This window comes from Lepeophtheirus salmonis, chromosome Z (genome assembly GCF_016086655.4).
Source record: "Lepeophtheirus salmonis chromosome Z, UVic_Lsal_1.4, whole genome shotgun sequence".
Classification (NCBI taxonomy): Eukaryota; Metazoa; Arthropoda; class Copepoda; order Siphonostomatoida; family Caligidae; genus Lepeophtheirus; species Lepeophtheirus salmonis.
This window is the reverse complement of record NC_092584.1, coordinates 22,720,003-22,741,102: the sequence shown is the minus strand read 5'-3', so window position 1 is coordinate 22,741,102 and position 21,100 is coordinate 22,720,003. Positions and strand designations below refer to the sequence as shown.

The window sequence follows — 21,100 nt, the reverse complement described above, 5'->3', positions numbered from 1 at the left end:
TAAAAAGCATGGATAAAAAAAAAATGAAAAAACGATTAATTATTACAAAAAATATTAATTAGAAATTTTCATTGAAGTTATACACAGAAAATCAATTAATATTAAATATTAGAAATGGATTCATCAAATTATTAGCCAAAAATGTAAATTATATATAGGGATATACAAAATATAATAAGACCTTTTTATACATAAATAAATAACGTAATTATGAGTAGAAGTAAGATACTTCTTGTTCATTCTTCGTCTTGTAAGTCATCTGTAAAGTTAAAAAAGAAAATTAAATCAATTTGTTTAATATTAAACGACCTATACTTTTATGAAATAAATTTCATCAACATGTTCGAATCCATGGAGTATACCCAAGTCTTTACCCGAAGAAACTTATGTTCGGGAAATGCCTTTCCCCCATTTAAAGCTAATAATCCCTATGAGACCATTCAAGCAGGTTTTTTTTGCCTATACTATTGTAGTTTATCCATCTCAAGAGAGCAGAGTCCACCCCTTCCTTCCAAAGGAGATTGCAATATTAAGAGAGCAATTCACAATGAGGACGGAATTTCAATACTTCAAATGTAATTAGTATTTTATTTTGTACAAAGCACGGTATTTTAAATACATTATTTATTACGAAGTATATCGTCTTTATCGTTACATTAAAATAGTAAACATTAATAAAATAATTTTTTTAAGTATTAAAACGTATATTGTAATAGTAAGTTAAATAAGTATGGGGAAATTTTTAAAAAAAAGTACAACTAAAAAAAATTATATTTATTAAAAATTTTAATATATATTATATGCAGAGAATCAGACAAATTTAAAATGACAAATGATACGATATAGAAGTTTTTAATATAAAATAAAACAAATAGATTCAAAAAATTGTTAGTGACACTATACATATACAAAATGAAATTAGACATGTTTATACATAAATAAATATATTAATTAGCAGAATAGACTATGAATTGGAGACAAAACTATAGAGAAAATAAATGCATATTATCTTTAAGAGTCTAGAATCATCTTCCCCTTGTTTTCCAAAGCCAAAAGAACCACAAAAGAAATCAAGAGTCCAGGATATATAATTATCGATATAGATTATACTTTTCACAAACTCCACAATTGTGAAATATGATTGAGATAAGGTATTTTTGCGTTACATAGGTCTCACCCTCAAAGTATTTGGATAACTTATATATTTCAAAATAATCATAATTTTAAAAATTGAGTTCAAAAACTCTTTATTTTTATTATAATAACTGTTATTTTGATCCAGGTGTTACAGTAGATTTTATAACGTCACACTTCATGAAAGTGTAATTCATTATGAACCTTATTCTCAGAATAATAGCTAATGAAACGACAAAGTAGAGTATTTCGAAATATATTTGAAGTTCCAAGTTTAAGAAAGAAGGCTTTAATTAAATATAATCTACATAATAAAAAATATACCAACATACATTTATCATATAATTTATAACTTATAAGTTATAGCCAGGCTATAGCTACATATAGCTACTCTAATCTAACGTCATACCAGTTAAGCTGATCTTTATCTATGATTATTCAAATTGTCAGGGTTACTTGGTTGATTTTCGGTTGATTTTTTTTACATATCGATAATGCTTACGATTGACAAGCCTAGTTATAATATCTTAGATCAGGCAGTCCCACAGTTCTAAGATATTAAGAGCATACTTAAATCTGAGGCGTCGACAAACAGAAAAAAAACTTGCTCTATTAATGAACAAATGTGTAGCTGTGCTCTTATTAAAATATGAATCATATTTTAATATAATATTAATACAGTAGAACATAGAGAATACACTAAAGTAGTGAGTACTCTCCTCTTTACTGGCCTATCAAAAAATGATATATGAAAAATTGTTGACCTTACTCGGCTTGTTGGGGCAAGAGGAATTATTTTGAAACTACGTGCTTTAATAATCTATAGACTATAGAGTATTTTACTTTATGGTTAGAAGTTGCAGTGCAATAAAATGTACTTTTATCCATGCATCGGACAAGGTAAAATTAAACCAAATTTCATTTCATCGGATTCCAAAAGATCCTCAATTAAGACTTGAATGGCAACGGGCAATTCGCTGTGAAAATTTTAAGCCATCACTACCCATCTATTTGTGTTCAGTACATTTTAAGGAATTGGACTTTGTTCGTGATGGTGCTGTAAGAAATGTTTGTCTCAAACAAGGAAGTATTCCGTCATTATTCGCAGGTATTCCGGATTGATTAGTTCCTCCTAGTCCAAAAGGACGCCAACTTCTTTTTCGTCATGCTCAGAATGAGAGAAAGACGAATGAAAATATGCAATCCAATTCAAATCTTCCAGAATCAAATACAATTATTGAGGCAACGTAGTTGTCTATATCTGAATTTACATTGCAACCGTATTCAAAACTAGAAAAGATAATGCTTACATATTATATGTTTTTTTTCTAGGATTCACATAAACCAATCTTACACCAAATTGTATGTAAAGAACACTCCTATCCCTTTTCACCAGATACAATGCAAAAAACTCTACATCATGAATTCATTCGCTTAAAAACTATTTTAACGACCAAAAGCAAGATTGAAGCAAACATTCGTAATCGTTTGAGTCGTGCAAAGAAAGTGAATATGGAATTGAGAGATGTAATGGTAGATTGCAGAAAAATAATTTATTATCATCAAAGGGAGTAGTAGCCTTGACCGTTTTGAGGATGTTTGACTTCAGACAGTGAAGGAGTTGGTTGAAAAAAACGGAAAATCTTTCCATTATTCCGCCATGCTCAAGGATTTTGCACCAACTCTTCATTTCTATTCCCCTCGTGCGTATGAATTTTTATCGTCAACTTTCTTTTTGCCATCACCATCCAGTCTAGATCGATACATATGTGCCATCAAGTGTCTACCGAGCGTCTTTTCGTGAACTATTCTTATGTAAGGGAAAGGATGCTTATAAAGATACAGCTCTTATTACTGATGGGCGATTGGATCAATTTAAAAGAGGCTGTCGAGTATGACAAGAATTTGGGCCGTGGTTTTCGATTTGTTGATTACGGCGAACAATGTGATTTGGGGTACGAAGAAGAGAAAGCAAACGGGGGGATTGGTGTGTACGCTTGTTGGTGATTGAGCTTATTGGAAACTGCCAATCGCTTATTTTCTTTGCAAGGGCACAGAATCAGGTGTGCTTGCTGGAATAATGCGTGAATGCATTTTACGTACATTTGAATTTGGTATCACGGTCCGATCTGTTACAATGGATGGAGCAAGAGTTAATATGTCTGCTCTGTCTTCGCTTGGAGTTAAAATTTTAACAAAGTCTATTCATGAGCAGTCGATGACTTTTTCTCATCTACATGAGGATTGCAATAGTAATGTAGTTGCTATATTCGATGTACTTCATTGCTTTCAAAATATCCGTGGTGCTTTAGCACACTTCAAAGAACTTTATTTGCAAGGGAGAGGAACTGTTAGGTGGAACTTGTTAGCCAAACTGCATTAACTTAAAATTGAACGCTGTCTTCGCTTGGGAGATACATTAACTGAGAAGCACATCAAATTTAATCAGAGAAAATGAAATTTGTTTTAGTATTGCAAGCTATAGCAAGTCAAAGTGTTGGTCGTGCCCTAAAATGGTAGCACAGTCAAGGAATTCCTGGATTTCAAACAGAGGATACACTCGCTACAGCTGAATTTATTCTTTTTCATGATAAAGTGTTTGAAATTCTCAACAGTCGCTCAATGAAGGCTCTGGAGTATAAAAAACACTGAATAAGGAACACTTTCATTTTGCAGAAAGTATTTTTAATGATTTTGAAAGATTTATACGAAAATCTCTTTCATCCAAGTGGGATAAGGATCATTTGGAAATTTGGTTCAATGCTGTGAGATTACACAATGGATGTCGCAAAATCTACTGCTAACTGTACGGTTCTTGATGAAACTGATGTATTAAATGTATCGTGATTATTAAATTATGAATTATTTGATGCCAACTGTTGAATAATTTTATCCAGAGAAAGAATAAAGATGAGAACTGAAACACTTGAGAGTATTTGATTTTTCTTTCAGATACAAAGTATGTATAGCATCTTTATGTTACATTACTGGATTTTTTGGCATACACAATATGTCAGTCAATTAAATGTCCTACTTGTAAGTTACCACTTATGCACTGGGAGGGCGATCCCTGCAAGGAAGAATCGGTATTTCTTTTCAAGAGTTATGTCGTCTTTTCTAAGATGAGTGATAAAGGGTTATCCTTCATGAAGTATATGTCAATTACTGTATCACTCGGAGAAAATATTTCGACGCTATCAACATCTTGCTATTAACAAAAATGCTCTTGACAAATTGTTGCAAAAGATTTTGTTGGTTGAAACACTTTTCCAAGTCTTATAGAGTCACATATATCAGAAACTGCAAATGGAGCAGATAATCATTATTAGAGTGTTGCTCATTTTGACATTAAAAAAATATTTAAAAGTACGACTAAAGAGCTTCCTGAAAGAGTTTGGAAGTAGTTCAAAACGTTCCGGGAACAATATTCACCGTTTAAGAATCTTCTCCAATGTATAAAGTAATTAGTACTGGATTATGATTTAGGTATTATATAATGTTAAGATATAGTAAAGTTATCTATTTAAATTTATTTAATGATATTTTCTTAATATGAATATATTCTTAAGTTCATTATCAAAATATGTGTTTTATTATCTTAAAAATTACAGGCCTATTTGTTTAAGATCAAATATTGCATCTAGCTGAGCTGTCCGAAATCGATCCGCTTATTCAAAGTAACGATAAATAAATTAAATAAGTTTCTCGCGGGAGTTGCTTAAAGTTAATTGGCAGTCCTGCTTTCAATGGATAAATAAGAATAATTTGTTAATAGTAATGGACGATAATTCGTTAGAGAGAAAAAAAAGTAATCCACACTCAATTTTGAGAAATATCATTATAGATTGCTTTTGGGGGCCACATTTACTCATATGAAGTACACTTTAAATATTTCGATGACTATGCTTAAAAGCAAGTTTACATTTCTTATATATATTTATTTTAATTTAAAAAAATGGATAACACAACAATCATAAATAGAATCACAGATAATATACTTTAAAAATTTGTTGTATAAAATGTAACGATAAATAGATAACAAAAATGTTCAGTTAATGCTTCAAAAATATACCCACAGAATGAACTGCAAGAGGTATTATCAAATTATCCACTTGATCTGTTAACAATTCGATGACTGAGCTTACAACAGATACTCCAAATCCAATCCATACATCCTCCGGAGCGATTACCCATATAGTACACATTTGAGCAAACAACGAAGCAAAAGTTCCTTCGATGGTTTTTTTGCTTTTCGAGTTCCATTGCATGCGGCCAAACTTAGAACCAATTATGCTAGCAGCGGAATCCCCGATTCCAATGGCCAATACCCCTGATAAATTAAGTACCCTATTAGTCGGGATAACAAGCCATATAGGAATGGATACTCCGACTAAAAGGTATATATTTGTCAAAACTAATGGACCAGAGTCTTTTGAATCCAAAAATAGCTTGAAATAATGATTTAAAAGAGCACCAAAGGGTTTAATTTGATAGTAGCGTACTAATTCAACAAGTAAGAATATAGATATCATGGCCATAGAGCATAAATACAATATCTCAGTATTAAAGATATCACCAGATATATACACGAGACTAATTAATAAGTGAAAAGATTTCCTTGCAATGGTGTTAGACGTTCCTTGTTTGAATTTGTAGACGTAAAATAGAGCAAACGTCACTAGAGATGCCCAGAAAAGTAGAAGCAGCACATCTGAGAAATCAGATAAATCATTAATGACCCAAACCAATAAGTTTCTCTTCAATCGTAGCCATAAATAGGGAAAGTAAACTCCAAAAATCAAAACTGCACCGATAAAATAAAACTTGCTCGTGTATCTCATGGTGAGTAAAGACCAAAGGATCACTACAAAGAGAGTCATTCGTGCAATAATAACATAACCTCCAATTTGAGATGTTCCATCTTCAATTAGCCAAATGGAGTCTATACATTGTTTATAAATAAATAAGAAGGGTGCCTGTAACACAAGTGATCCTTCTCCAAACGAAAAACTCTTTGTGAATGTGACAAAGAGTTTTGGTAAAATAATAGGATAGACATACATAAATGGAATTGCACAGAGAAGGAATTTGTTCGAAGACGTTGATCCGTTTATGAGGAAAAACAGGGAGTAAATAATGGGTGCAAAATATGGTATATGAAAACAGTCTATAAGTTCTTTTGCTTGCAGTTTGCTAGCTCTCGGATAATTGTCGAAGATCAAGTTATTGACGATAGTAGAAGCCAAACATCCTGGAGGATGACATTTAGCATACATTCGTATACATATAAAAACAGAGCAGATTGAGCAGTAGATGGACAACAATGTCGTCACATAATCCATGGAATAATGTAGCGATAATGTCGTTGAGAATCCGAGAGCCACAGAGAGGAGTAAAGGATTACAAACTCCATTAGACACATCAGGACGGAACATTATGATGGATTCGATACTCTGCTGCGGTTATTATTTCAATATCTCCCGAATTAATGCATTATTATTCCAATCAAATCCGTGGTTTCTCAGTCAAAGTAAGTATTGCTAGCTCAATGTGACGTCATCTAACAAATAATAACAAACAAACATGAAAATAACAATTACACGTATGAAATCCTTCTTACCATCATGGAGGTGTCCTTCCACAAAGTTGGAATTTTAGAGAAAGAATGCGATGGTGCCTCACAGAGTTCGCTGTTATCTTATCAAGCACAAAAATACTCATCTTCCTTCTCATCAAACAGTTTTTCTTGATATTATGAACAACTAAGAAAATGACGAGGTGAAAGGAGCGCAATCAAATCTTCAGAATGTTGGTGAAGCGTATTGTGTAATTCAACGCGCTCTTTTCTCCCTTTTTTTCTCTTCTTTCTACATTTTATATTTTAAATAATAATTAATATTATGATATGTATTTAGGTGGGATCGGGAAAAGTTTTAACACTTTTTGTCATTGACATCTTATATAAAAATTCCTTGCTCATCGTTTACGGCTCAATTACTCGGAGTTGAACTATCCTAGCGACTGCCTTGTGTCTAACTCATAAGTTATGAGTGACCATGAGTCAGTCTTTATTCATTTAGTACAGTTCAGTCTTAGGACTGCTCCTACCAGTCATTGGAACCGGACTATTAGTACTAAAACTGATTTAAAAAGTAGTACTTCTGAATGCTTAAGTACTTTGGACAGAAAATTATGAAAAGATTTTACGAATTTCGTTTTACAATACTTTAAAAACAATAAATATTTTCATGAATTATACCATAATTGAAGGAGTTGATATTTTTACTGCATAAAATGCACACATTCCCAATAAATATTCGTGAAACTCCATCAAACGACTTAAAGAATTTTAAAAAAAACACACAATTTAATCGATACATAAATTTATTAATTAAACTGGACTGTCTATTAGTGATGAAACTTGATGTAAATGATAAACAATGAGATTTGAATTAAATCAAAGTAATATGTACTAAAAAATGGCTAAATCTGTATAATTAATATTTTTTTTGATAGATAAGAGACGATAAAAGTAGGATCATTACAGAAAAATATCTGATAGTTAATATATACATATATAATATGGAAATAAGATAGTATAACGAAATAATAAAATATTAGGTTAGATATAAAATAAAACTCGGGATTTACTCTGTGAGGAACAATATTATTATTTATTTATTATCTATATACATAACCGTGTCCGGCGAAAAAATCTTTACACTTCGTTTTTGCCACATAAATCAAGGCTTTTGTGAATGTGGTAAAATTGTTCCGATCAATTTAATAGAAATACAAGGTTATACGAATGAGTTCTAAAAAATAACCCAACATGCACCCACACTTGTTTACAATAATGAATGAATTATTTTATTATAACAAGATTAATATTTATTAAATAAATATACTAATATCATTTGAATGAAACTGATACTACATGATCTTGTACAAACACAAACTGAAGTTGATACTTTATTTTAAAGGGCAAATTTATCCGTTTAAATAATTAGCTCAATTATGTTTTGACGATTTACTTTAAAAAACCTTTTAAAAAATATCTGATTAATTTTGGGCTGGGAACGTGAAGTGAGTATATCATTTTTGCCTCAAAAACAATTTTTGGGGATATAAAATGCTAACCCAAAATGGAAGTGTTAAATAAAATACCACGTGATGTTGTAAAAAAAAACTATTACTGTTTTATATTTGATCATATGAGTTTACCAACAGGAATTTGTCATAGAAATTGATGTTTATCCCCACAACAGGTTGCAAGATTGCTCTTCTAAATAGTATAGATAGTATAAGAACTAATTGGTTATAATAGTCCATAACGCGTTTACGAATGATGTTTGACTTCCACCAAGCTTTTAATAGTGACGTCATAGTGTATAAGTAGTTGCGTGTTTTGTTTACATTTATTGTATTTTTATTAAGCTTGCCAAATTCTACACTATTTAAAGTCCTTGATTCGGGGATTATAGATTCTTTGTCACCTATCTACAATATAATACGACCCTTTGTACAAATAATCTAATTACAACTAAATTATTTAGTATATTCAATTGGATGTGTGATCCTCGTTTCACACGTTATTAGAATAGTGTTATTATTTATTATTATATAAATTCAAATGGGTTCTAGTTCTTTTACAAGAACTGAAGACTTAAATATATATATTGAAGGTGCTCATAAGACGAAGAGGAAATTCCAATGTAGTTACTCCTTGAGTTCTTTTACAAACTCTGGACACTTGAAGAGACATATTGATGGTGTTCATTTAAAAATAAAAAACTTCCAATGTAGTACCTGCTCTAGTTCTTTTTCACATTCTGGACACATGAAGACGCATATTGAAAGTGTTCATGAAAAGATACACAAATACCAATGTAGTTACTGCTATAGTTTTTTTTCACAAAAACTAAACTTGAAGGCCCATTTTGAAACTGTTCATGAGAAGATCAAAAAATATCGATGTAGTTACTGTCACAAAAATCAAACTTGAAGAAGCACATTGAAGGTGTTCATGAGAAGATAAAAAAATACCAATGTAGTGAATGCTCTAGTTCTTTTTCATTCTCTGGAAACTTGAAGAAGCACATTGAAGTTGTTCATGAGAAAATAAGAAAGTACCAACGTAATTACTGCTCTAGTTCTTTGCCACAATCTGGAAACTTGAAGACGCATATTGAAGATGTTCATGAAAAGATAAAAAAATACAAATGTAGTACCTGCTCTAGTTCTTTTACACAAAAATCAAACTTAAAGACCCATGTTGAAACTGTTCATGAGAAGAGAAACAAATTCCAATGTGGTCCCTGCTTTAGTACTTTTTCAAAATTAACTGGCTTAAAGATGCATTATGAGACTCATCATAAGTAGACATTGAAGTGATATATAAAATTATATACGTGTAACTTTTCCAAAGTAGTAAAATATATTTATACATACGACTGAGGTGGGGAGAAAAAAAAAGTAATAATTTATATTTATTTAGTATTCAAAATGCATTTATATTTCCTTTTTCACTTCAATAATGGAGTGGTTTCTCCAAAGTTCTAAAGTGGTCGTTCCCATTGTGTTTACAATTTTCAACTGTCTGAAAATATCATTAATGGAATAAACTTAGAATATAGTCCATATAAATTACTCCTTTATATATGTTATTTTTGAACATAAATAAAAAGAACTTGAAGTATTATTATTTACTTAACATTCATTTTGAGGAGATTACGGCCCACATAGTGAGGATGGAGTATTTATGAGCTCAGAATTCAGGAATGCTTTACTATGTGGCAATTTGGAGCTCCCACATTTAAGATATCTGCCGCATACAGATAAAAATGAAATGACATTGGTATTCTTGGGGATGAGGTATTTTCCTTGAGACCCAATCTGTTAATGCCATTTCCAAGAAGGGATTTAGATCATAAAAAAAGAATATATAATTATTGTCTCTCCAGAGCAAGAAGAATAATAGAAAACTCTTTCGGTTTGTACTAACTCGGTAGATATTTAAGCATTACACATACACAATATATAATAGGTACTTAATATATTATTATTTAGTTGTAGGTGGAGGATTTTCCTATCGCCAATCAATAGTAAGCCTGAAACAGCAGTTAAATATACGACAATTGCACTTACAATACGATATACACAATTTCTTCTTAAAACATGAGTCAGGTGATTATTAATCTAAGTATTTACTAGATTGTAAAGGTCTAAATGGGGAAAAGATAGTAATTCTAACACTGGCTTGTCTCATTTGGAAAAAAAATCAGTAATTAAATTTCAAATATTACCTATTTTTTAAATCAATTGGCATACACAAAAAAAATTGCTGTATAATTTGCCCAATCACGAAACAAAATTATAGAAATTAAGTAAAAAAAAAAGCCCTGTAATTTTGGAGGGCTACATTCGTTCCAACCCACGTCTAACGGACCTTCCTGAATATCATTTTGGACTATCGATATATTTTCAATTGTTGGGAATGGGTTTACCACATTAAAATGTATAGAGCTTTTTGTTCTAAATTTGTTAACATGGTATCCATATCCAGAATGGAAGAGCTATTCACATTTAAATTTGATGACACATTTCCCATTTTAGAATTTAATAAATTGTCCTCAATATCCAAATTAGGGGAAATGGTATTAAATTACTTTGTTCTCTATTAAGAAATCACTATGATGTTAATTTAAAAAAACAAAAAAAAATTAGTTATAATTGTGTATTTTCAATATTAACTACAATGTCAGGATGGTTCGTTGTACTATTAAGGTTGGTAGGTAGTTGGCCAAGTCAATGTCACTTAAGTTAACTTTGATAAGTTAATTAACTTTTACCTTAATTACTTAATTATTTGAACAGCATTATTTTAACTATAACTTAACTAGTTAATTTTTTATTTATCAAAATTAACTTTTAAGTGAAAATCCGCAGAGACGTCGTTGAACGTGCTTCATTCCAAATTAGCCTCGTCCGATAGTTATCATACGAGGCAAGTTTCGCTGGCATTGCTTTTTCGCTTGTTGTTGGGAGTTTGAATCCGTAGTTTTTTCTTGATCGTTCAATTGGTAGTGGAGAAAATCTCAGATAGACCGACAGAATAATTTTTATTATGTAGCCTTGACAAATCTCTCAATCCCCTTTAACTTAACTAATTATTAAAAAATGAAATAATAATCAACTTTAACTTAATCAGTTAAAAAGATAAGTTAACTTACCCATCACTAGCCCATATAGTCTCAGTAGAAGAGAAGGGAAATAGTATGTTTTTTTGAAAACATGCTAATTTCAAGATTCAAATTACTAATAGGAATTAAACTCTCATTTTCTATAAGATATTTTATTTTAAATCTTTTGTACTATTCTGAACGGTGGCATCTATCATCTGAAGAAATTACATGAAGCCAGGTTTGCTGTATTTAACAGAAAATATAGTTGAGAAAAACTCTGTCGAAAACATCAAATTACTCCGTTCTCATCGAATTAATATTAGAAATATCGGCATCACTGAAATTAGGAGAAAAAGTTACATCAAATAAAGTTAATTATTGCCTTCAAATCTATTTTTTTTGGAATACTTCAACATACCTAGGAGTTGATTTCCATCCTTGTAATTAGTATTAATAAAAGCTAGCTCTTCCTTCTTTTAATCCTTCTATTTTTTTTAATAAATTTGTCTCTCAAATATTTCCATTTATTTTTTATCTCCTACGATCTTGCACCAACTTAAATAAGCAAATATTTTGCAAAGAGTGGTCTTTTAAATATCGATCCCTGTAAATAGCTGAGCTCCCCTTCCATAATCAAAGTAGATATCTAATCAAAAAAATAATGATTATAACATCCATATCCAACTATTCCTTATTATGTAAAGTATTGCAAGGGGAAATTATATTAAATTATGCATGAAAAGATGCGTGACCTTCACCGGAGAAAATATTAATGGGAATACAAATGCAATATATTTGAAATAATATTTCCTACAAATCATGTATTTTCACGAGAACATACCTAATCTTATGTACCGTGTATTTAAACGAATGTAAAAAAATATTAAAGGTTCTTCAAATCAGAAGTGCATATATAATATATTTATAAAATTCACCATGAATTGTTGTATACTGAAAATACTTTATTAATATAAAATAATATTAAATAAATTCGTAAATGAATTTTTTTAAAGTAACTTAATTAAAATTTGAGTTCTGAGGTCATAAAGATGAATAAATTATCAATTAAATTGTCTTTATTTTTTATGATATATCGTAAACCAAATCAATGATAGGAAATTAAGAATACATTATTGAAAAGCTATGAAATAACTTGAAGAAACTTTTTCTCTGAAAAGAAATCATCTTTCTAGCATCAAGAAATTAACAGGATCGACCAATAATTGACATCTTGAGTTTCCATAAATCCTAAGTCAACATATGAAGGACTTTCAGCTAGTTATGCAGTTTTTTTAATTATAACTAAGGTAATAAACTTTAACTCATGTTATCCTAGCATTATCCTCCCTCAACCAGACCATAAATTATAATAAATAACTTTGTTTGGGCCAAAGATATTACCTTGGGTCGGTTTAAATGAGTAAATAAACATATAAAATACTTTTTACGAAAAAATTGTGAATGGATTAAAACCAAACTTTAATTGATATAATTTTTTTTTCCAAGACCTATTTATCAATATTTGCAATCAGAAATTAAGTTAGTTAAAAAAGTGAGGCTAAATTATTAGCGCGGGTCAAACTGTAGGAGAACTGGGGACTGACTCATTGCACAACATTTATTACTTTAGATCAAATCATTGGACTATAAGTATTAACTATATTAAATAATCAAAAACTATTTATTTTAATCAAATGAAGCAAAATGTTTATTTGAGGAATTAATACGTAAAAATTTAACATTCTTAATTAAAAGTTGCTTAAAGAAGTTATGAGATGATGGCTTTAATACAAAACATCTTTTTAACCTACGTAGGTCCCTCCTAGAATAATATACAATATTTTTGTAAGGCTAAACAAATTTTTAATTCAGTTTTTATATTAAAACAAAAATTTAATAATTATAAATATATTTTTAGTGAATTGTAAACAGAATGAGAAAGTCAACTTTGGACATACGACAAAACATACCATCATTGAAGCGAAAAAGAAAATATAAATGCATTTTAAAATAATATAATTAGAAGAAAATATTTTTTAAACATTTTCAAACTACAATCGTATGTGTATATAAATATATTTTATTATCTTAAAACAGTTGCAAATGTGTTTGTCTATTTATGATGAGTCTTATGATGCATCTGCAAGCCTTCTAATCGTGTAAAAGTACTAAAGCAGGAACCACATTGGAATTTTTTAATTTTCTCATGAACACCTTCGATATGTATTTTCAAGTTTCCAGATCGTGTAAAGGAACTAGAGCAGTAAGTACATTGGAACTTTTTTATCTTCTCATGAACACTTTTGACATGCATCTTCAAGTTTCCTAAATGTGCAAAAGAACTAGAGCAGTCAGTACATTGGAATTTTTTGATCTTCTCATGTACACTTTCAATATGCATCTTCAAGTGTGCGTGTTGTGTAAAAGAACTAGAACAGTCACTACATTGGAAATTTTTCTTCTTCTCATGAACACCGTCGATATGCCTCTTCAAGTCTGCAGAGCGTGTAAAACAGCTAGGACAGTTACTACATTTATACTTTTTAATCTTCTCATGAACACCTTCAATGTGTGTCTTCAAGTGTCCAGAGTTTGTAAAGGAACTAGAGCAGAAAGTACATTGGAATTTTTTAATTTTCTCGTGAACACATTCAACATGCCTCTTCAAATCTGCAGAGCGTGTAAAAGTACTCGAACAGTCACTACACTTGAATTTATTTATCTTCTCATGAATATCTTCAATATGCATCTTCAAGTGCCCAGGACGTGTAAAAGAACTAGGACAGTCACTACATTGGAACTTTAGTATCTTATCATGAACACCTTCCATATGCGTTTTCAAGTTTCCAGAGCGTGTAAAAGAACAAGAGCAGTCAGTACATTTGAATGTATTAATCTTCTCATGAACACCCTTAATATGTGTCTTCAAGCTTCCGGATTGTGTAAAAGAACTCGAGCAGAAACTACATTGGAATTTTTTAATCTTCTCATGAACACCTTCAATGTGCGTCTTCAAGTTTCCAGAGTTTGTAAAAGAACTGGTACAGTAACTACATTGGAATTTCCGGATCTTCTCATGAATAGCTTGAATATGCATCTTCAAGTTTCCAGACCGTGTAAAAGTACTAGAACACTCACTGCATTTGAAATTTTTTAACTTCTCGTGAACCCCTTCAACATGCCGTTTTAAGTGTGAGTATTGTGTAAAAGAACTAGAACAGTCACTACATTGGAATCTTTTAATTTTCTCATGAACACCTTCAACATGCCTTTTGTAGTCTCCAGAGCGCGTAAAAGTACTAGAGCAGTAGGTGCATTTGTATCTTTGTATCTTCTCATGGACGCATCTAATATGCATCTTCAAGCTTCCACATTGTGTAAAGGAACTAGAGCAGTACCAACATTGGAATTTATTTATCTTCTCCTGAACACATTCAACATCCATTGCCAAGTCTTCAGAGACTGGCGAAGGACTAGAGCACATCTTAATTTTTTAATAGCACTGTTTTAAATCGTAATAACTAGGTACGTCGAAGGAGGAACACAAAACTAGACCTTAAAAGAGTAAGCTGCACTTATAAACTAGAAATAGTGATGAAACTCGTTAGTATTTTAGTCATGTTAAAACAAAGAGACCGAAAATCGACATGGGCCCTACTCCTGACAGTTTAAATAATGTTTTATTGGGGAGCTGTCAGGGGGTTACTTTAGAATAGCTACAAACAGCTGTTAGGAGCACGTAGGCAAGAATGAATCCAATGTCGATCCTCAATTCAACTCTGAGTTCATAAAGGACTTACAATTATAACTCATCCACAAATCCTCAGGGTCACGTCTCTGTCTTTTATCAGCACACGTAAATGTTCTATCCCGTTTCTTCTCAAAAATTAAATAATAATGATAGCAGCTTAGGAAAAGAAAATTCACTCCTTAGTTTGCCAACTCCAAAAAAACAGGCGAGTTACCAAATACTTATGATGAGCAACTATTACCTAGTATTACTGACTAAGAAGTGAGACTCTATAATAAAGGGGATAGAACCATTAAACAAGGCTCGCTTTTAGAAATAAACAAAGAGGTTGTCAATTTTCCTTTCAGCTGTTTTCATCAATTTTCATAAGTTGAATAAGGTCTATAAATATCTGGAGTGGTTTTAAAGTGACTGCGCAACCTCATAATGGGTGTAATAAGATTTTAAGCTATAACAGTGTCCTTGTCTATTGTTATAAACCACGTGACATAATATGTATCTCTACCAAACTATAATACTAAAATAAGATCAGTTTTAAATTAAATAAATACTTAAACTGATTTTTTCGATCTAAGTACGTATGATGCATAGCATAATCTATAAATTATAATCAATAATCCTACGTAATCCCATGACCAAAAAAAAAAAAAAAAGTCTAAACAAAGAGTTTTATTAGGTTATTTTAATCAATAAATTTGATTCTATTTTTATATATGGTATTTCTGAGTGAAGAGAGGAAACTTGAGTGACTTGGGGATTGAAATGCTTGGGATGAAGTGTCTTCTTACCCATTAAAACATCATTGTACAAACTCTATTGGGTTTTCCATTTGATTTTGAACCATAAAAAATACATTCCCAACTTCACGAGGTTGAGTGGCTGAGCCTTGTTTTACTCCTAATGTTAGTCAGGGAGCACTATATATATATATGGAGAGTGCACTTCTTAACAGAAGATACATAGGCTGACATAAACAATCATCTTCGACGTGGCGTTTGATTGGATAAAAGATTATACGTAGATATACTAAACAGGGAACACTGAAATGAATATGGAACGATATCTTCTTTTGGCGTGCGCTTTTTTTTTTTACTAGAGTGCAAATGGATTGATCATATTAATAAAGTAAATGCAGTAAATTGAAACTTTAACAACTCAAACTTTTAGTAGTTTAAAAAGGTTAAGTTATAACTTATGTTATTGTTTTCTTCAAGACACAAAAATCTTTGTGCATCTCTTACAAAAACACTTATTGGAGTCTCATAAATAAAATAACATATCGCCTTTCTTTATTTGAAAAAATAGTTTGTAACAGTTTATAGAGAGATGTCCTCCAAGAAGATAGATTACATCACTGGACTTTTTTAGTCCACCTCTATTAATTTCATTAACAAAAGAGTCTAATTCTTGATATTTTCGCAATACATCCATTGAGAAAGTAGATAAGAACTTGGTCCAGCACTCCCGATTTAACGGTTTTAAAATAGAATGGGCTACATGGTCACATACAAAATAAATGAGCGGCTCTAGACCTTTAAGTGAATCTAATTCCATTGCAGAATTGGAAGATATAAGGCAGATAAATGTAAGAACATCTTCTTCACTTGTATAATTAGACTCTTTTGTATCGACTAAAATTGATGATATTGAATTTAAAAGTAGGCAAACACAAAAAAAAAAAAATCACCCTCAAAAAAACTGTCGACATCTCATATAGTAATTTCCCCCAGTATGTTGTCTATACCCCCAAAACGCCTTCCTATTGGGTCGAATTAATTTTACGAAGAAAAATAAACTTAAATTTATTTTTATCCAGTAAATATATAGCTAAATGGGCAATTCCTATGGATGTTTGAAATTTTGGGATGAAATGTCTCGGAAGATAAACCACCTCCATGTTTCTTTGAGAGTGTCTTCCATTTTTAATCCATTCTGCAATCAATAAATTATTTTGTTCCCGCTCATTTATAGAAATTGGTTTTAATAAATCGTCTCTCTTTTGGACGTACATACATAGTTTTTAGAGTTCAGATTTATGCAATTCCAAAAGTGCTTAAGAATATCCATAACTTGTGCTGTTTGTTTGAAGCTTCTAAAATTGATCATCTTTCGATACATAATGTTTAAGTGCATTCAGAGTGGACTCGTGAAAAAACCTCACAGAAAGATGAACATTACACTTCTCAATTGGTTGAGGAGTAATTACTTTATAATTAAGCTTGTGAGCTAATTTCAATCCCTGGCCCATATATTTTCTGAAAAGAAGTGACTCTCCATGTATAATGTATCTATTAGTAGATCTCAATGTAGATACATTTGAAGACAAATTTTTAAGAAAAAAAAAGAAGAATTACAAAATAATAATATTTCAAACAATTACTTAAATAAATAATGGGAAATTAATAAAATGATTATCGTTATTCTATTGTAAAACTATTTTCTTTTTAAACTTTTGATCATTCTTGCAGGATGGATCGCATTTACAGACATATTTTTTCCCCCTAACTAATAGGTTTTTTAAACTTGACTCTCATGAGTCATGACGTTGCCCAGGAGCAATATTTTAGATAATATTATCAAAAAAATATATACAAAAAAGGATGACCTGCAATACTTATCGGGAATAATTGCTTAAGGATAAATATTCATGCATTTTTGCATCAGAAATACTGGAGTTTACATATTTCAAGATTGTTTGAATCCTTTCAGTTTCAATCCCCTTTATATAATTATGTCGAGGAAATTGTGAGTAAATTATTTATTACTAGAATATTGTGTTTTATGAAATGAAATTCTTGGCATAAAGGTATTTCGAAATTAAATTTTATATATCATTAGTTTTTTATATACAATCTAATACTGTGTTAATTTTTAACATTATATATATATTTTTTCTTCGAGTATGTTTCTTATACTCAAAACATTGCAAAAAGTATACGAAAATTTTATATTTCCCTATTTTTAATTCATGAGAGAAAGAGTAAAATGATTTACAGCATTTTTGAAACGACAAATTTAGTCCTATTTCAATTTTTAAATATAATATAGGATGTTAATTATATTTTAAGTGAATTAGAAATATAACGAGACCGTCAAGTTTGAACTTTGAACAAACTACACCATGATACAAGGAACAAAAGAAATGTAAATGTATTTTAAATAATAAATAAATATAAATTAGAATTTTTTTAAATTTTTATTCAGTCGTATGTGTAAATATATTTTATTATCTTTGAAAAGTTGCAATTGTGTATGTCTAACCATGAAGAGTCTTATGATGTTTCTTCAAGCTTTCTAATCGTGTAAAAGAAATAAAGCAGGAACCACAATGGAATTTTTTAATTTTCTCATGAACAGTTTGAATATGGGTCTTCAAGTTTCCAGATTGTGTAAAGGAACTAGAGCAGGTACTACATTGGTATTTTTTAATCTTTTCATGAACACCTTCCACATGCCTTTTTAAGTCTCCAGATTGTGAAAAAGAACTAGAGCAGTAACTACATTTAAATAGTTTTATCTTTTCATGAACACCTTCAATATGCCTCTTCAAGTCACCAACGCCTATAAAAGAACTAGAGCAGTCACTACATTTGAATTTTTTAATTTTCTCGTGAACATATTCAATATGTTTCTTCAAATCTCCAGAGCGTGTAAAGGAACTTGAGCAGCTACTACAGGGGAATTTTTTAATCTTCTCATGAACACATTCCATATGCCTCTTTAAGTCTCCAGCTTGTATAAAAGAACTGGAGCAATCACTACATGGGAATTTTTTAATCTTTTCATGAACACCTTCAAAGTGCTTTTTCAAGTTTCCAGAGAATGAAAAAGAACTAGAGCAGTGAGTACATTTGTATTTTTTTATCTTTTCATGAACACCTTCAATATGGACATTCAAATTTCCTAATTGTGTAAAAGAACTACTGCAGTAATTACATGTGTGTTTTTTTATCTTCTCATGAACACCTTCAATATGCCTCTTCAAGTTTCCAGAGAATGTGAATGAACTAGAGCAGGTACTACATTTGAATTTTTTTTTATCTTCTCATGAACACCTTCAATATGCGTCTTCAAGTGTCCAGACTGTGTAAAAGAACTAGAACAGTAAGTACATTGGAATTTTTTTATCTTTTCATGAACACTTTCAATGTGCGTCTCCAAGTGTCCAGAGCGTGTAAAAGAACTAGTACAGTAACTACATTGGAATTTCCTGATCTTCTCATGAATAGCTTGAATATGCATCTTCAAGTTTGCAGAGGTTCTAAAAGAACTAGAGCACTCACTACATTGGATTTTTTTCATCTTCTTATGAGCACTTTCAATATGAATCTTCAAGCTTCTTGATTGTGTAAAAGAACTGGAACAGTAAACACATTGGAATTTTCTCTTCATCTTATGAACATCTTTTCAAGTTTTCAGAGCTTCTAAAATAACTAGAGGACCTTTGCATTTATAATAATTAATAAAACTGTACTAATATCGTTTAACTTAGAGACAAGGGATATAGATAGGTTACAGAAAATGAAACATAAGCTGAATCAAACACTTTTTATAAATTCCTACGATCTAAATATGTATATTACAAAGTCTGAAAAAATCAAAATATGAATTTCAAAAATGGGGTCCTACGTTGTGTATTGAGTCTGTTTTCCCATAAATACCTCAATTATTAAAATCCATTCACTGAGACATCCGGAGATTCGTGGTCGAAAAGTAATTCCGTCTTCTTCTCGAATGGCAAGTACTAATAACTGGTTTCTTAAGACTGGCGTATTAAATATGTCTCATGGAGTTAGTTTAATATCATCACACTCAAATGATATATTTCCACATTTAGGACTATCACATTTTCAATCACGAAACCTACACTTTTCAAGATTTGTATTGCACGAGGTTCAGTGACTGAAAAGGAATGAGCATAACACAAAAATGATACTCCTCTCATAATTTATTAGCACCTACAAACTTCTACAACTCATAATTTATTAGCGCCTACAAATTTCTTCATCTCATAAAAACTGATTCCGTGAATCAACTTTAAAATTTTTTTTACCAATGAATAGAAAAAGGTTTGAGGTTCCTTAGTTGTTTTTAATTTTTTTCTTTGTTCACTGGAAGGGGTGATTTTTTGCCCAAAAATACCTCGCAAATCCTCTATTTACTAGCGACTACAAAATGCTTCATCTCATAAAAACTGATTCTATCTATCAATTTTTATGTTTTTTCACTAATGAAAATATTAAAGCTTCCTTAGGTTTAAAAAAAATTATCTATTAACTAAAGGGGCATTTTCGGACAAAAACGTCGAAACCAATTCAAAGGTGATTTTAAGTTATTAAATAAGCTGTAAATTGCTACTTTTTCTTGAATTTTTGAAATGTTAATATAGTTTAAACACTCAAGAACATTATTAGAGTAAATGGTTTTGTAATGTCTCTAAGAAAAAGTCACCTAATTTATGATATTTATGGCGTCTTATGCGTCACGAAACATCTTATCGATTAGCTGTTTGAGAAACTTAATACGTGGCCTCTGCTAGAAAAAAGATTAGAACACATCTTTTTTTTGTAATAAACCTATATTATTATTAGTGTAGAATTTGTAGACACAAAAATTCCTTCTATTTGTTGGATACGCACTGAATCAAAGTAATTGCACTTTTTGTAGGGCGAAAATTGAATTTCTTCTCATATCTCCTTAAAAAATGACGTCACTTATTCCTTTAATTATATTTTTAAATAGGTAGATACCATATCCTATCACGGTGACTATATCCCACGATTACGGTACTAAAATTATTTAAAACATTAATTAAAAGATATTTCTAATGAAAAATAGGTCAGAATATAATTTTTCAAATAAATATACTTAATAAATAATCAAATCTAGTCCTTCATTCATATGCTTAGTATGTCTAGAGGAAGACATAATTCTTCATAATAACACATGAATTACTATAGATATGGATGAATTAATATTTTAAAAATAACACAAACCTCACCTTTTCTTTGATAAAATTACACTCCAATAT

The 21,100-nt window shown here is 30.5% G+C and overlaps 3 protein-coding genes, 1 long non-coding RNA gene and 1 other non-coding gene across 9 annotated transcripts; 1 reads left to right on the top strand and 4 right to left on the bottom strand.

Moving 5' to 3' along the window:
* The first annotated feature begins 1,867 nt into the window (after positions 1-1,867).
* LOC121130524 (uncharacterized) lies at positions 1,868-4,716 on the top strand. 2 transcript variants are annotated; one of them, XR_011783824.1, is made up of 2 exons: positions 1,868-2,414; positions 2,467-4,716. It is a non-coding gene; the product is annotated as an uncharacterized protein (transcript). The 2 variants fall into 2 exon arrangements; XR_011783825.1 differs by having other exon boundaries at positions 1,896-2,242.
* Positions 4,717-5,051: 335 nt separating this feature from the next.
* On the bottom strand, positions 5,052-7,574 carry Dolk (Dolichol kinase). Its single transcript, XM_040725973.2, has 2 exons — positions 6,755-7,574; positions 5,052-6,694 (listed from the first exon to the last, which is right to left on the bottom strand). The coding sequence occupies exon 2, from the start codon at positions 6,567-6,569 to the stop codon at positions 5,187-5,189; it is 1,383 nt and encodes a 460-aa protein (XP_040581907.1). The 5' UTR covers positions 6,570-6,694; positions 6,755-7,574; the 3' UTR covers positions 5,052-5,186.
* Positions 7,575-7,780: 206 nt separating this feature from the next.
* On the bottom strand, positions 7,781-11,980 carry LOC121130218 (uncharacterized). Of its 4 annotated transcripts, none has more exons than XR_011783817.1 (4): positions 11,367-11,979; positions 9,844-11,299; positions 9,366-9,733; positions 7,781-9,308 (listed from the first exon to the last, which is right to left on the bottom strand). It is a non-coding gene; the product is annotated as an uncharacterized lncRNA (long non-coding RNA). The 4 variants fall into 4 exon arrangements; XR_005868630.2 differs by having other exon boundaries at positions 7,781-9,733; positions 11,367-11,451; positions 11,509-11,979; XR_011783816.1 differs by having other exon boundaries at positions 7,781-8,886; positions 8,944-9,733; positions 11,367-11,976.
* Positions 11,981-13,158: 1,178 nt separating this feature from the next.
* LOC121130523 (uncharacterized) lies at positions 13,159-15,402 on the bottom strand. The gene is made up of 2 exons (XM_071893686.1): positions 15,119-15,402; positions 13,159-14,900 (listed from the first exon to the last, which is right to left on the bottom strand). The coding sequence occupies exon 2, from the start codon at positions 14,800-14,802 to the stop codon at positions 13,432-13,434; it is 1,371 nt and encodes a 456-aa protein (XP_071749787.1). The 5' UTR covers positions 14,803-14,900; positions 15,119-15,402; the 3' UTR covers positions 13,159-13,431.
* A 2,844-nt stretch (positions 15,403-18,246) lies between these two features.
* LOC139904752 (uncharacterized) lies at positions 18,247-19,505 on the bottom strand. Its single transcript, XM_071893741.1, is given in 2 exon segments — positions 18,247-19,057; positions 19,060-19,505. Coding segments are annotated over 2 exon segments (1,134 nt in total). The 5' UTR covers positions 19,462-19,505; the 3' UTR covers positions 18,247-18,325.
* Positions 19,506-21,100: the final 1,595 nt, after the last annotated feature.